General features: G+C 40.6%; 2 protein-coding genes across 5 annotated transcripts in view; both read left to right on the top strand.

The window, feature by feature from the left end:
• The first annotated feature begins 60 nt into the window (after positions 1-60).
• LOC136448128 (CMP-N-acetylneuraminate-beta-galactosamide-alpha-2,3-sialyltransferase 2-like) lies at positions 61-7,211 on the top strand. The gene is made up of 8 exons (XM_066447280.1): positions 61-709; positions 1,160-1,643; positions 2,300-2,471; positions 3,347-3,497; positions 3,824-3,932; positions 4,444-4,568; positions 5,136-5,321; positions 6,449-7,211. The coding sequence occupies exons 1-8, from the start codon at positions 588-590 to the stop codon at positions 6,588-6,590; spliced, it is 1,491 nt and encodes a 496-aa protein (XP_066303377.1). The 5' UTR covers positions 61-587; the 3' UTR covers positions 6,591-7,211.
• An 807-nt stretch (positions 7,212-8,018) lies between these two features.
• Positions 8,019-14,866, top strand: part of LOC136448859 (protein FAM13A-like) — a 52,694-nt gene continuing 45,846 nt past the window's right edge. For 3 of the 4 annotated variants that reach the window (XM_066448525.1, XM_066448524.1, XM_066448522.1), the window contains exons 1-3: positions 8,019-8,376; positions 9,277-9,494; positions 12,131-12,362. In XM_066448525.1, the coding sequence (XP_066304622.1) occupies positions 12,300-12,362 (63 nt within the window). In that variant the 5' untranslated portion in view covers positions 8,019-8,376; positions 9,277-9,494; positions 12,131-12,299. The remainder of the gene's footprint in view (positions 8,377-9,276; positions 9,495-12,130; positions 12,363-14,866) is intronic. The other variant, XM_066448523.1, reaches the window with a different exon arrangement.

Below are 14,866 nucleotides of genomic sequence, written 5' to 3'. Positions count from 1 at the left end.
TTTGTTTTTTCAAACAGCCCGGTCGGGCCCCGGCTTGGAAATGTGACCCTAGCATAAGGCAGGACTCCAGGCTAGTGTCCAGTATAAGTAAGACCTTCACAATAAAAGATAGGCATGTGACCTTTAAATGTCACGAATAACCTTTTCCATATTTGTCAGAATTGCATGGCGCCCAACGCTCTTTTGTTTCAACTACGACCTTTTTTAACGTAATTATCCATGCATATGCTGTAATGTGCTCGCAGACCGGACAGACTGGTTTTCTCATAGTAGCATCGCTCCTAGCGAGAGGGTATGAAAGGGTTTATTCAACACCCCGTCAACAATATTCATGAATCTAAGTAATTCATTTTGACCAAAACCGAACTCATTGAACTGAAATGACCAATGTTTACTTTTTGTACGCTACTATTTAAAAGTAATACAGGAGAAAATTTAAGGGAGAAAATATGAAATCCATAACCATGCACTGGCTTTGCAGACCAAAACAACATGGATGCCAGAGACTGTCGGAGGTCAAAATGTGCTGAACATGTTTAGTCATATCGAATTGATTTTACATTCCCTGTGACAACACAACTATCCATATGGGGATCAGAATGTTTAGAAGAACCAAAGTCATTAAAACTGCTCTCTGGACAGGAGTGGTATTGGCACTGCTGTTTATAGTGTACGAAGAAGTGACAACTGCGGTGAGAATTCAGGAAAGGTATGTGACCTTTCATAGTATTTCTTATCAGTTATGCGTATTGTCTGAGATACTGCCAAGTAATGAGTATTCCTTAAAAAGCAACAAAAACAAAAATCTAGAACATAAATCCCCCCCAAATGACATTTTTTATATGCGATAGTTTATAGTTTATCATTTAAGACAGACTCGCTGGATAGACGTGGCCGGGGGAAAATCCTCAAAAACACACGTAATACACTGAGTCGAACCCCACATCTGCTAGTAGATAAAGGAATGGCGACTGGAGATGTTGACATGTCTGGCGAGTACTTCATCTACATGCACATTTATACACTACTAGACAAGACCCCGTATGGGGCATAGCGTCTAGGACAAAAATAGAGGCCTTACCAGCATGGTAAGCTACATACACTTGTGCTAAAACATTCAACCATGGCCATGTGCGAAACTCATTGTTTTCTTTCACAGAAATTCACTGTACTTCAACCTCCAGCTCCTACACAGACCCACCCCTCTCATTAAACAGACTGATTTCCAAAATCTTCACCATTTGATTTCACTCATCGATCAAGACGACTTCGCTGTGAACAATCCTTCTGCAGAAATTCTTGAAAACATCATCCAGTACATGATCACCATGAGAGAAGACACAGAGGCATCTGTCCTACAAGGGATCACAAAGATGTTGAATACAACGATAGAGTCCCAGTTTCTGATTGGAGGGCAGTTAGCTGACGTCATCAGCGTCATCCATGAAGGGGTTGAAGTGGGGGAGAACTATGACGTCACCTTGGCCCGGGTAGAAAGGGTGTTGAGGGAGGGAACAGAGTACGACGAGGACATAGGTGACGTCATTTCAGACCGCGCTTTAGGTAACATTTTGCCACGGATTGACAGAACGTGGAGATTTCACGATCTGCCTTTCGCCAGAGATATCATGTACGAAAAGTCGGTGAGTATTATCAAGGACATTATACGTATCGAATATACAGCTTATGATATTAGTACTATTAGCGAATTTTTTTAGAGCGCTGGAATAGGTAAAGGTAGTCCCGGCTTTTTGAGGCCGTAGGGGCAGTGCGTTGCTATCTGCACAGGGCATAGTATTGGAAGGTCGAGCCCATCCCTCTCCTTCCAACACCTTTTACTTCCCCAACTGAAGTCACGTACCCATATTTACATCTGGGTGGAGTGGGGAAAGGGAAACACTGGTGGTATGCCAGAGGATTCGAACCTCTGAGTTCTGGGCCCAACACCTTAACCGTTATCCCTTTTCACACTTGTGTGGAGTGAGGAAAGTTGTTTTCAGTGCGTTTTCCATGGACACAACCTCTAGCTAGAAATGCCAGGAATCGAACCCGTGACCTCTCAATCTCGAGCCCTCGAGCCTACATGACCACTCGACGCAACTCTAAGGGCTAAGAAGTATCTTATTTCAATAAGCTCTAAGCTCTAAGGGTCAGAACTTACTCATAACTTTAATTCGGATATAAAACCTTGTCTATTAGCAACACTATGTCTTGTGTAGGAACTGGCAATGGAATAGTCAAATTATCGTCAACTACTAGTACTTAATTCTAGCTGTCTCTTACAAACCCCCCTCCCCAGGAATGCCCTTCAAGTCTCAGGAACATAGAGATGACGTCATCGTGGTTTAACGGTCGTTTTAAAGAGGATGTCAAGTTGTTCATGGACAAGACTGACTTGGAAACGGAGCGCTACAGCCGTTTGACCGCCAAATTCTCCCTGCCGTTCGGATACCGCAGGGAAAACAAAACATGTGAGTAAAATATAATCTCCAAGCAGATTTAACGGTGGCAAAGACAGTTTCCAAAGGGCAAAACCAGTCCAATTGGCCACCGAGAATCTACCTTCATTTAAACAAGGAGCAGCAATTCTTTTCCAGTGGCCTGCTTTTGCCCTTTGGATACTGTCTTTGCCGCCGGTAATCTGTTGGAGATGTCAAGATATGCAGCCGCCCTTTAGATTCTATTCCGTAAATTGTTTGACATATAGATTGCTTACGTCGTTGCTGGGGGCCCATGGGTCATTTGAACTTCGACTGTTACGCACACTATGTATGATTATTGTTTAGATAGAAGAGTTTCTATCTCGTGATGCCGTGAGGATGAGTTTTCATGTCGACGGAACACAACAGAAATTTATGCCACAGTTGATAACATTTCAGTACCAAGGACATGAACAATGGCTCGCTTGGAGCGGTGGGTTTGCAGAGCCCCGTTCACACTTGACTTGTGCGTAGCGTTATACATATGAGTTGCGTATCAACATTTTTGTATAGGTGAAAGTTTGCTGCCGAAGAAGTATTTTGTCGGTAAGATACCAGGCTGCACACCGCTGGGTCAATGTGGAAAACAACTTCTTACCCGCAAACTTTACCTAAACCAATTTTTTTAAATATGCAATATGGACTTATACGCACAAGTGTGAACGGGCGTAGCCCAGTAGTTAGTGAGTCTGGATCACTAGTATGCCCCTAGTATGACCGGTCGACCTAACACTTGCTTAATCTTCTCCCTGCTGCCTAACTCTGTAACCAATAGGGAGTCGTGTGCAAAAGACTACTTCACTGTGCTAGAGGTTAATCAATCAATACGACTTTACTTTATTTTCTTCATGTCGTTTGTTGCTCAGGGGTAGAACAGATCGTGAATGCTATCAGAAGCCCGGATGTGTTCGGCGGACGGCGGAAGAAATGTGTTCGGTGTGCGGTGGTGGGCTCAGGCGGGCAGATGAAGGGGTCGGGAAAGGGGAAGGAGATAGACGCACACGACTACGTCTTTAGGTAATATATGTCATTATGTCATTTCTTTTAAAATCAAATACTAGTAACCTACACACATGACACATGATTACAGTGTTAAGTCTGTAGACTGAATGCGCTCCTGTGTAATCTAAATCTACTTATCTCTTATAATCTGTGTAGCTAAGTAGTATAAAGGTAAAGGTAGTCTCATCAATGTTACCAGAATTGCTGAAAATTGTACATTATACAAAAGAAATTAAACTAATTGATGAATAATGTAAAGAGTCAGGCATTTTTCAAATAGCATTCAATATATTTCATCAGTGACTGAGAATGAAATTTATATACATGTATTCCCCACGTAGAGTGAACAACGCCCATACCGAAGAGAAGTACCTACCGGATGTGGGCAACAGGACATCTTTCTACGTGTTCTACCCGGAATCACAGAAAATCAAACACGTTGCAAAAGCGGCAAGTGTAATCTCATTGTCATACAAGATCTTACTCTGAGCCCATGTTATTTGTTTTGAACCATTTCTATGTGCAATGATATAACTTACATGTGTTTATAGATTTATCACAACGCAAGTGATGTCACCTGTATCTTGTTATATTTTGTCTGACCCTTACGTCTCCCTCATGACCTCAATGAAAAGCTGATTGCTGGCTGATTTGAGCTTCTCATGAATAAACAAACGTTCAAGCAAAAAAACAAATCCTTCAAAACGAATAAGGGTAGTCTTCCCTTTACAGCAGGAAACATTTCACGTGTATGATATTCAAACTCTATGTCAAGTTCTGAACTGAACGCAATTTTTACAATTCGTTCGTTGTTGCTCACAATTCTTTCTTTTTTGCTAATCTTTGTCTAAATTCTATCTGAGCTCTCTATAGATTAGGGAGAAGTATCTATGCTGTCCTTTTGATACTGATTTCAAGAAACGCTTTGCGCTGCTGTGATTGGAAAAATGTATTTCTCCAGAATCCTATGCGGCTGTATGTCCCGTTCAAGGCGTGGGATCTGATGTACCTGGCCGGCTGGCTCACAACAGGCTCTGTTCCTGGCGGGAAGGGATGTAAAGCCAAAAACCTGAACACGTGTGAATGGTAAGACTCTTAACACTTGTTTCTTTGGTTTATGTGTGGTCCAAGGGCTCTGGATGAGATGAGATGGCCGTCTTAAAAGCCATTTGCGGTTTGGGTAAAATTTATGAAAACATGAACTAACTTAAATGTCTTATGCATCGTGTTGAAAAGTTAAATACTTTCGTCTTTCTAATCGGTTCACTTTCGACGTTGGAAGGATTGTATTATCGGTGGGAATAATAAGGTAAGGGTGTACCACTTACGCTTCAGCCTAATATCCAAGATCTAAGAAGGCTCTATTTCAAGTTTTCAGACTTCTTAGACAGAGAAAAGAACTATCGGGCTTTGACGTCAACATAGCATTGGGTAGGAGATGCTTCCGAGCAGCTTTTGTAACCTACTGGGGACGTACTTCTTGTCTGGGGTATTGTTCCTGACTTCTAGCCAATAACCTTGAAGTAGCACTGTACCTGTCGGCCACGGTACATTTGGGCCTTGTTACGTGGTGAAAAACAGGAATAGCAACAGGACAGCAAACTTTTCTTATTGCCTTGGTATCATTTTGACACAATAACGTTCTACCACCAGGCACACACGTGGACCCGACCTGAACTCTACCAACGTGAAGATCGTGCATCCGGATTTCCTGCGGTACATCTACGCCAATTTCCTGAACGCCACCGGACTCAGACCTACCACGGGCGCCATGACGGCTTTCATGGCCATACAGATGTGCGACTACGTGGGTCTGTACGGGTATGGGTACGATCCACGGTAAGGAAGGCACTTTATGTTTAATTATCAAGCAGATCTACCGGGACAAGACAGACACAGTACCCAAAGTGCCAAAATAGTACTATCCAACCGGCAACAGTGTTTTGGCCCCTTGGATGCTGTCTTGTCCCGCTAGATCTGCTTGGAGATTAGACATGTCATTCATGACACTGATAGTCAATAGGCATTGAAGAAAAACGTCAACTTTATCTAAAAGTGCATGTGGGGTGAGCGACAACAGCCGGGATTCAAACTCCCGCCAGTGGTACGGTCTAGAGTCACCAACTACGCACGCTACGCCTGTTACAGCCGCTCAACGCGAGTAACTGCTCATGTCCTTAGTGCTGAAATGCTATCACTTTCCTCAGGGCAGTTAGAAAGAAAACTAGCTTAGTCACGTTTGGGACCGCATTCATCTCACTGCAGCGCCACCTAGCAGTGGAAGGAAGAACTAGCCAAACATTGCTGGCACTTGTTGCTGGTTGTGCACAAAGGGTTGGGGTTTTGTTCGCGTTAAGAATTTTCGCGTTCGCGTGGAAAATTTTCGCGTGGAAAATTTGAAATGGAGAATTTATCTATAGGTTCAAAATATCGAAGTTATTTTATCATCAAAATTTTTTCTCCCTTGGGAATAGACTTGAGTCCCTTGGGAATAGCACACACCAAACCACACCACACCCTGCCCACACCCATGCAGGGAAAAAGTTTGCCTGTAATTTTGATCATTTGCTCGTTAAAATACGCTAATTAGTTGATCAGAAGGGAATTGACCTAAGGTTTCACACCAAAAAAATTTCAAAGGATTTTTGAAATTTAAAAAAACAAAAAAAACAAGTTGATTCCCAAGGGACTCAAGTCTACTCCCAAGGGAGAAAAATTTTGATGATAAAATCACTTTGATATTTTGAACCTATAAATAAATTCTCCATTTCAAATTTTCCACGCGAAAATTTTCCACGCGTACGCGAACATTCTTCACGCGAACAAAACCCGTTCCCGTGCACAAAGAGGTCCAATACTCGGTGATTCACCAACATGATGAAACTATGCACTGGTGTTTTCAAGCGTTTTTCATCCATACAATATTGTACGAACACAAAATAAATCAGGTTGACTCTATTTTGCAGGTTCACCCTACACTACTATGACAAGACCAAGTTCAATGCCAGTCGACCGTGGAAAGGCGCATGTCACAACTTCGACAACGAAAGAGAGCTATGGAAACGGCTAAGCGAAGAAAAAGTTGTCTACTGGTACAAAAGAGATTGAAACAATGGACTGTATTTGAGTGACTGTCTATTTTGAGAAATAAAAATCATGAACTTGAACAACGAGAGAGAATTATGGAAACGGCTATGCGAAGAAAAAGTTGTCTCCTGGTACAAAAGAGATTGAAACAATAAACTGTACTTGAATGCCTGTCTATTTTGAGAAAAGAAATTATAATTATTATATTTCTTATAATTGCGGGGTGGACTGGTATACACTAAATAATAGTCTAGAAAAGATATTATATCAAAAGGCAGTTGGAAATGTTCAACTTCAATTTGTGTAACTTCAGATTGGTGTATTGCCTGGGAACTCCAAGAATTGTCCAGAATATTTATGGCGTATGGTGTAGACGGTTTTAGCCCGCCCTTGTCATCGTTAGCAGTTCAATATACCTTCGCCAATGTTTAACAGTCCCAAGCCTATGTCTCTATATAACGTGTTCCTACAACCTCCAGCTATTGTACACGCATCAGTAAGCGACGTGTAATTATACACGTAACCTGTTAGGTAGCGACGTGTCGTTATACACGTAACCTGTTAGGTGGCGTTTTTGTTGCCCAGCTAACTGCACTTGAGAAGGCTTGGGTCATTGACCTGCCATTCAAATGGTGACCTCAATAGGGTGTGGTGGTGTCTTTAGAGTATGCAGAAGTTAACATTGATCAGCGACCTCTATTGATCGAGAGCATTTGATATGTTTTTAAGATATCAAATTCGTTAAACGGTTACTCCCTCAGTTTCTCATCCTAAATACCCTTTGTTTGATGCATGTCAATGGTTGGGTACCCTCCAGTAACTTCCCACAGTCCCATAACAGTCATGTCAAATGTGTAATGTTGAAATGTCAATGTCCCATATAAAGTTAGGTGTAACGTGTGATAGCGTTGTGATCTTTTCGTGAGAAGAATTTTAAAAGGGCTTCTGCAAAAGAAAAAGAAAAACACATCAATTATCTAATATGTCAAGTTACAAAAATTATGTAATTGTTCACAAATTATTTGATAAACTAAGTTACACCAATTGACAACAAAATCATCAAGACGTGGATCTTGTAGGCAATATACTGCCTCTTATCCGAACACTAACGTTATGATATGATATATGATATGTTGATGAAGGTTAGACATCCAGATAAACAATTATTATAGTAATATACAATTTAAACTCTACTACTGGATAAATTCATTCTAGTGACGCTGAAGAAGGGTGATGGCATATGGATGTCACCCGAAACGTCCGGAAATTATCTCTGTAATTTATCCAGTGGTAGAATTTGAATTGTATATTGATATGTGATATATTGGAGAAACGACAGGTGGTGTGAACCGCAAGGGTTTGTGGGAACAATAGGAAAGGTCATGGAGGTCAAATGTTGCAGGAAAAAACACGTGTCACGTGACTGGAACGCCAGGCTCTGATTGGCTGACGAATGTCAGGTTTGTTGTTCGCCGAAGCAGGGCTTCACCAACTCAAGGATCGTCCGATCTTCTGAAGAAGTCTTGCCGAAAAAACGTCGTCTGCGAGACGTTTACTTGACCTACATCCTTAAACCTAGGTTCATAGAATACTGTTGTTTAGTTTGAAGGTTCAGAGAGCGGATGTTGGTGAGATTTTAAGGCGGGAAGAGGCGTTGTTTACATGTAACGTGCGTGCGAGTTAGCAAGCACGCGCTTAGAATCACGTCCCCTCCCCCCACCACAGTCTGTCTGGTCCGACCACAGCTACATTCCTCCTCGTATAAACCATTGCCGCTGGCCTGGAACAAGTCCAAGGGCCTCTGGAGGTAAGTTCCTTTAATATAGATTCAGCATACATCGTGTGCCTGTAAGCAGTTTCAAAGAGGAAGGGTTTTAGAGTCCCCTGTGGCAACCGTTAGTGTGTTGTCTAGTGCCACTGAGTCGCAAAATAAATTTGTTTCAAACAAGATTTTGGTCAGCTACTATGGCCAAGACGACAGTTTTCTGTAAGATGAGACAGTCTGTTGTATATCTGCATGTCTGAGGCTTAATTGTGGTATGTGGTAGCCTTGACTTCTTGAGTGTAATTCGTGGGTAAAAGGGAGAGAAAAAAATGTGGCGGGATCGAAGCCTGGTAATTTGCATGTTGGGAGGGCGGGGTGTTATTATGGTAACTTGGATACAATCAAGAACTAGTACATGTGATTTCCTTGATACAATAAATGAAACAAACTAAAGCGGGTTGAATTGTATGACAATATAGAACAGTTAAGGTGTTTTGTGTCTAAGTTCAAACCAATTTCACCACATGGAAGTGAACAAAATAACGATATTTTTAATGGGAAAAACAACCATGATTATATTTATATAAAAATGAATTGTATTTTTTTATTTGATTCCAGTAAAAAGTTTGTGTTTTCATTTGTTTCATTCTAGTATCATCTTTGTCTTGGTGTAGTGGCACTACCTAACATGGAAAAAAACAGGGTCTAAGATCTGAAACATTGTGTACTTATTTTCTTTTTTCAAAACCTTGTACAGTCATTGAGAAATGCATGTATCTGTTACAGTGAAAATTTAATGACAACTCTTCATTTATTTGTATTTCGTTACTTAATTACCATGTATTTTCTCCTCCCCCCCCTAAACTGACCATCTTCCCTTACCTCAATGGCTTTATCCTACATTTTATCGTAAAACGTTTTTCTACCCACCCACCCGACCAGACCATCACCATATTTGCCCCCACCCTCAAGGCCTAGCTCCCTGGGGTCACGGGTTCCACAAGCCCAGGACGAGCTTACTGGCGGAGAAAAACTCCATCCATGATTCGCTTCAAGCTGCTGTCATGCAAATCCATCAAGCAGCCATAGGTTGGTTGTCAAGTCTCGCTGGGCCGACATAAAGGGAGAACACAACACAGGCAGCTACGACCACGACAAAGGTGTGTGTACATGTGTGTGGAAACTACCAGCTGACAGCTTATATATATCCAGAACGTAATGCACATACTAGTAGGTATACAGCCAGCTACACAAAACCATTATAGCTGCAGAGCCTCTTTTTTGTTAGCCTCCACCAGGCCTTCCTCTGGATCTTAGAACTTGGCGAAAAAAGGAATATTTGGCTGGTAGAGTCAGTCCACGGTAAGGTCAATAATTCGCACTGTGCTTGCAAATGAAACCCTCTGGTGGTCAAACTTTCCTGGCAAATATTCTCCCTGTAGCTGGCATAGTGAGTCTGGTTGAGACTACTTTTTGGTCAACGTCGCATCGGAGTAATGGCTGTTGCATAAGATATTTCTTAGGACACAACTATATGAACCTTACATGAGATATTAACCTTGAATATGCAGACAGAGGCTTAAACGCGTACGTTCTGCATACGTGCTCCAGCTGATACTTGCAAGGAACTTACCAGCTGGTGCTTGTGGCTTTGCATTCAAAACCTTTTTCTCTCTCTCTGCCGCCACAAAGTTCAGCTGTCACCAATGCAGGCCAACACTAGCCTGAGTGTCATCCTGTTTGGTTTCAGGCTCTACCTTAATACCCCAAAGCCTGGAAGAAAACAGTATGACACTCAGGCTAGGCCAACACGACCTGCCACTCGTAATAATGTCCTATTCTTTCCAGTGCCTTTTTTAGCGGACAATTGAGAAACAGATACTGTACAGTGTAAATGAAATATTCTACAAGTCCACGGCAGGGACATAATTTTGCAGTAGGAATAGGATGGGAAAAGATGCATTTACATGTTGTTTTAAGTTTGCAGTTGAAACAATAATATGTTGGTACAGTAAGACAGCACATGTTTGAGGCAAGAACTTCAAGTCACTGTGAAAATCCCAAAAGTTAATTCCACCTTGAATACTTTATGAGGTACTGTACACAAACTGCTGGAGTTTCTATCAAATTCGAGATAGTTGCAGGTGATATATTTGATACAGAGATGCCTAAACTTGTGATGTGACCCACCAGTTCTTGATATGTGATAGTAAGATTACTAAGAACCAAATTGTAATAACTGTGCTGTGCAACTTATGATTTTTCAGAAAATTACATCCGTGCCTTGTCATGATTATTGATTTTCACGCAGCTAGTTGCTTTGCCATGGCAGCACTGTCTGTTCTCAGCATACATTGTACACGTATATGGTGGGAAAAGCTATACATGTATGTACATGCAACCTACCAATTTGAAATATTAATTGCTTGTCTCTTTGATCAGTGCTTTGCTGCACCGCAAAGACTGGCATTATCCCTTCTAATTGTATGCAAATAAGGCAGTCAAACCTGTACCATGATTGCTTTTTTGTCCAAATGATGATTGGTTGATCTCTGTATCTAGATCTCATTGACTTGTGCAGATATTTGTGGGATTTTCATTTGCTAACGAATCAGTGAATCAGACCCAAAAGTTCCGAGCGTTTTCATAACTATTTACTAGATTAAGGTGTAATAGTGATAACATTCAAAATGCATGCTTCACATAAAATTGTAGTCATATCAATTGATGAATATTTTGAAACAGAGTGGAATGCATGCTTCACATAAAATTGTAGTCATATCAATTGATAAATATTTGAAACAGAGTGGGAAATGTATTATGATTAAAATGTAAAAAAAATCAGTTCTCCGACTACTCCCCCTTAAGAAGCGATGGCATTTGCATAGCTAGAAGAGATAATTGAGATACAAAACATATGACTTGTTTTTAGAGTAACACAAACTGTGATATTGATTTATTGGCAAATTGGGTTCTGTGATGCCATGGGAATGTGAAAATGGCTTCTGCTGTCAATATGTTATAGTACCGATCACAAATGATATCAGAAAGTAGGTCCTGTGGTACAATATTCTATAGTGCTTCCTTGTTGATTTAGCGAGATAGGGGCCCACCAGAATCAGAGCCCTTCCAAAGGATTTGAGTTGGAGGCATGCCAAGCAATCTGGCTCTGCCCCAAACCATGGGCTAGTCTGAATATCCGGTCCCAGGCACATTATAAATCAGAGTGTTAAGGAAACAAAAGTGCTAGACAAAATGAGATTGTAACAACTTGCAGACATAGAAATGCTCTTGCCTTAGTTATTAGTTAGCTTAGTAGTAACACAGATTCTGATATATCTTCATTTCAAAATTCTTTATGATTTTTTGTTAGGAGCAAAAAGGATCACGTTGAAGAAATTCATCAGTCATGTATGATAACAGTTACGTGAAAAGGATCACATTATAGAGTGATACATAACTTAAGCTTCATATGCCTATTTCTATAATGATACAAATTTTGAAACTTCGCTTCATACAAGTTATTGTAGAGAAATCTCTGAATGCTCTGTACATACATGTACATTATAATCCTAGTGCCAAGGCCTGCTGCATAGACATAATTTCAATTCAAGTATGCTATGCCCATGTCAATGTAATATTGAGTCTTGTTAGAAAAGTGCCATGCATGCCTAGAGTTATTCTAGTATTGTTTGATCCTGTCTGTCTGGCAGATGCATACGTACAGTCATCTTGTCTTCATTGATCGCTATTGTTGATAGTAGTTCATTGTTGTTTTATCTTTCGTCTCTTCCAGGCTCTGGGCTGGTTGCCCACCCCCCTCCCCCTCTTTCATCCCATCCATCGCACACCTCTGCAGGTTGAGCTGTTTTCCAGGCCTCCCCAGCCCTCTGCATTCTGACCCTGGCTACAACAGTGCTGCAGTAAAGGGACAGTCATCTCTTACTACCCACTCCTGACCAGGAATGCCCTCAGTATTCAGCAGTGACAGTCCCAACGTAATGGCCAACAACAATGGCAACAATCTGGTAAGTCTGCTTGGAAATGTTATAATTAATAACAGTTTGAATTCAGAGCAGTTGCTTTAGATTCATCTAACCTTTAGCACACTGAAGTAGCCATTTGGCACCCAATTCTTTACTGGTTACAGAGTTGGGCAGCAGGGAGAAGGTTAAGTTCGCAGGGACTTACTTTTGTGATGGAGAGGGGAAGAATGCATATACGATGATTGAAGTTTGCCGATGTAAAAGTAGTAGTTACCACAATGGAAGACAGAGTACTTCTTCATAGTGTGATGAAGACTACAAACATAAAACCACCACGATTATTTCACGATTTACAGTAACTGCATAGTCTTCCTAAATTATAAACACTAAAATTTTCATGACAACAAAGTAAAAAGATTTGAACAAGATAATCTGCTTTGATCATAATTCTTCGAATTGTCAATATTGAATTATACATTGTGCCTGTTACAATTGTTTTGCAATATAATTAGCTAATATCAGTGTCAGCTGGGGGTAAACATACATTTAGAAAACAGTTTTACAATCGTCACCAAGATTGATGTCATAAAAATCAGAGTAACAAGATCATGAAGATGTATCAGTTGTTAGGCAATGTTTGCCTCTGTGTACAGAGGTTTTGTTTTATTGTGTTTCTGGATGTTTGTGTTCTTGTGTGTCAGTAATATTTGAATACACTGTCAGTAGAGTGGCAGAATGTGAATGGGAAGATAGTGTCATCTCACTTTCAGGAGCGACAGGAAGTACATTTCAGAGGTGGTAGAACTATTCGTTTGTTGGAAATGACAGACATTCCAGGTTATGGGGTCAATGGAAGAGGCTACTATTCATGGGGAGGTATTGTTTTTGGTCACTCGGTGTTTTCACAGTCATGTACTGTAAATGCATTTAAGTTTGCGTGGTTTTAATTTGCGTTAAGGCGAAAATGTAGTGTTTGCGGTGGTTTTAAGTTTGCAGTGAAACGGTCGCCGCGAAAACAGAGAACATAAAACCACCGCGAACATTTCTGCATTTACAGTATTTTCCATATGCTAGTCACGTTCAGCATAGAGTGACAGGAAGCCATCGTTGATCAAAATTTTACTAGTATAATTAAAAAACTACAAATATATAAACAAGACTATACATTTCTTGGAGGCACTAGATCTTCGAACTCTAGTTCCTTCTGTAGCCTGTAACAGTTACACGTGATACCTGCTGCAACACGTTGACGGGTTATCTATTAGCAGAGATTTCCCCCCTCTCCTGCAGTGTCTACTTTGTGAGAATAGGACATGGCTCTGGTTACTAATGAGTTTTCTATTGGAAAAGCCACTACCAAGGTCATGATTTACTGTCCATGATTGCTTTTCTAGCCATGTGTGACCTATTTCATATACTGCACTTGCGTGCTTGGACTTGCATGCAATAAGAGGTCTTTGAACCCTGTGTTACTGTAAAATCAGTTAAGTTTGCAGGAAATTAGATGTGTGTCATGGTGAAAAGCAATAGTTTCCAGTATCTCTGAGTTTCAGAACAATCGTAGTAACGCATTGTAAGACAAAGCATATGGTCAGGGAGGGATGATTTTCAGCTGAGAGGACATGAGAAAACTGTGAACTTAAAAGTGCAGCAAAACTTTCAAAATTTACAGTAACGGACAGGTATTGAACCAGTGCTAGATTTGTAAATCAATAGTAATCTACGATTGCAGACTGTGGAATTGTTATTTTTGTGTGGCCTAAGCAATCTTGTTGTCTTTTCTGAAGGCTAGTCTTTAGATTAGTTTGCAATTTTATTGGCTGATTGGTGAAGAGCCAAACCAGGGCTGTCTCCAGCTTAATGAATTTTTTTTCTGTCCCACTCATTGGTTGCAAGCCCATGTTATCTACTTTCTTTGTTTAATCTGTCATTTTAAGGTTACGAAAATTCATTTTCATCAGTTTCATGTCATGGAGTTACTTTTTGGATGTACGTATTGAATTTTTTTCCCGTCCCGACGAGCAAATTTCCGTCCTGGGACAGAGGGATGGGTCCTGGAGACAGCCCTGAGCCTTTGGTTCGACATGGAAATGGGACGTACCAATGAAATTTCGGAAAGAGGGGAAAATGCAGGAAGAGGATAACAGAGCAGTACAATTTTTTACATGATATTATCAGTAAACAGTGGAATAGATAGTGACAATAGAAAGGAGAAACTTATGACCTAGATGTACAAAATACCAAGTTTCTCAATATTCCTCTCTTGCTTGGTCCTTCATGACAGCTATAACTGTAAATTAATTTATTTTCACAGTGACTTAATTTTGCAGTAGAAGGGGCAAGGAGGTTTTTCGCAGCGTTTTAAGTTTGTGGTTGAAACTATTCCGTAGAACAGAAGTAATACATTTGGAGAGGCATTTTTACCCTGTCATGAATTCGCAGTGGAGAGGTTACTACAAAAACTGTGAAAATAAAACTTCAATGAATATTTCAAAATTGAGAGTGTATTTTTTTATTTGCTGTGTGGTTGTTTTGTTACACCCTTT

This window comes from Branchiostoma lanceolatum, chromosome 14 (genome assembly GCF_035083965.1).
Source record: "Branchiostoma lanceolatum isolate klBraLanc5 chromosome 14, klBraLanc5.hap2, whole genome shotgun sequence".
Taxonomy (NCBI): Eukaryota; Metazoa; Chordata; class Leptocardii; order Amphioxiformes; family Branchiostomatidae; genus Branchiostoma; species Branchiostoma lanceolatum.
The sequence above is the reverse complement of the archived record's forward strand: the minus strand, read 5'-3'. Positions and strand labels throughout refer to the sequence as shown.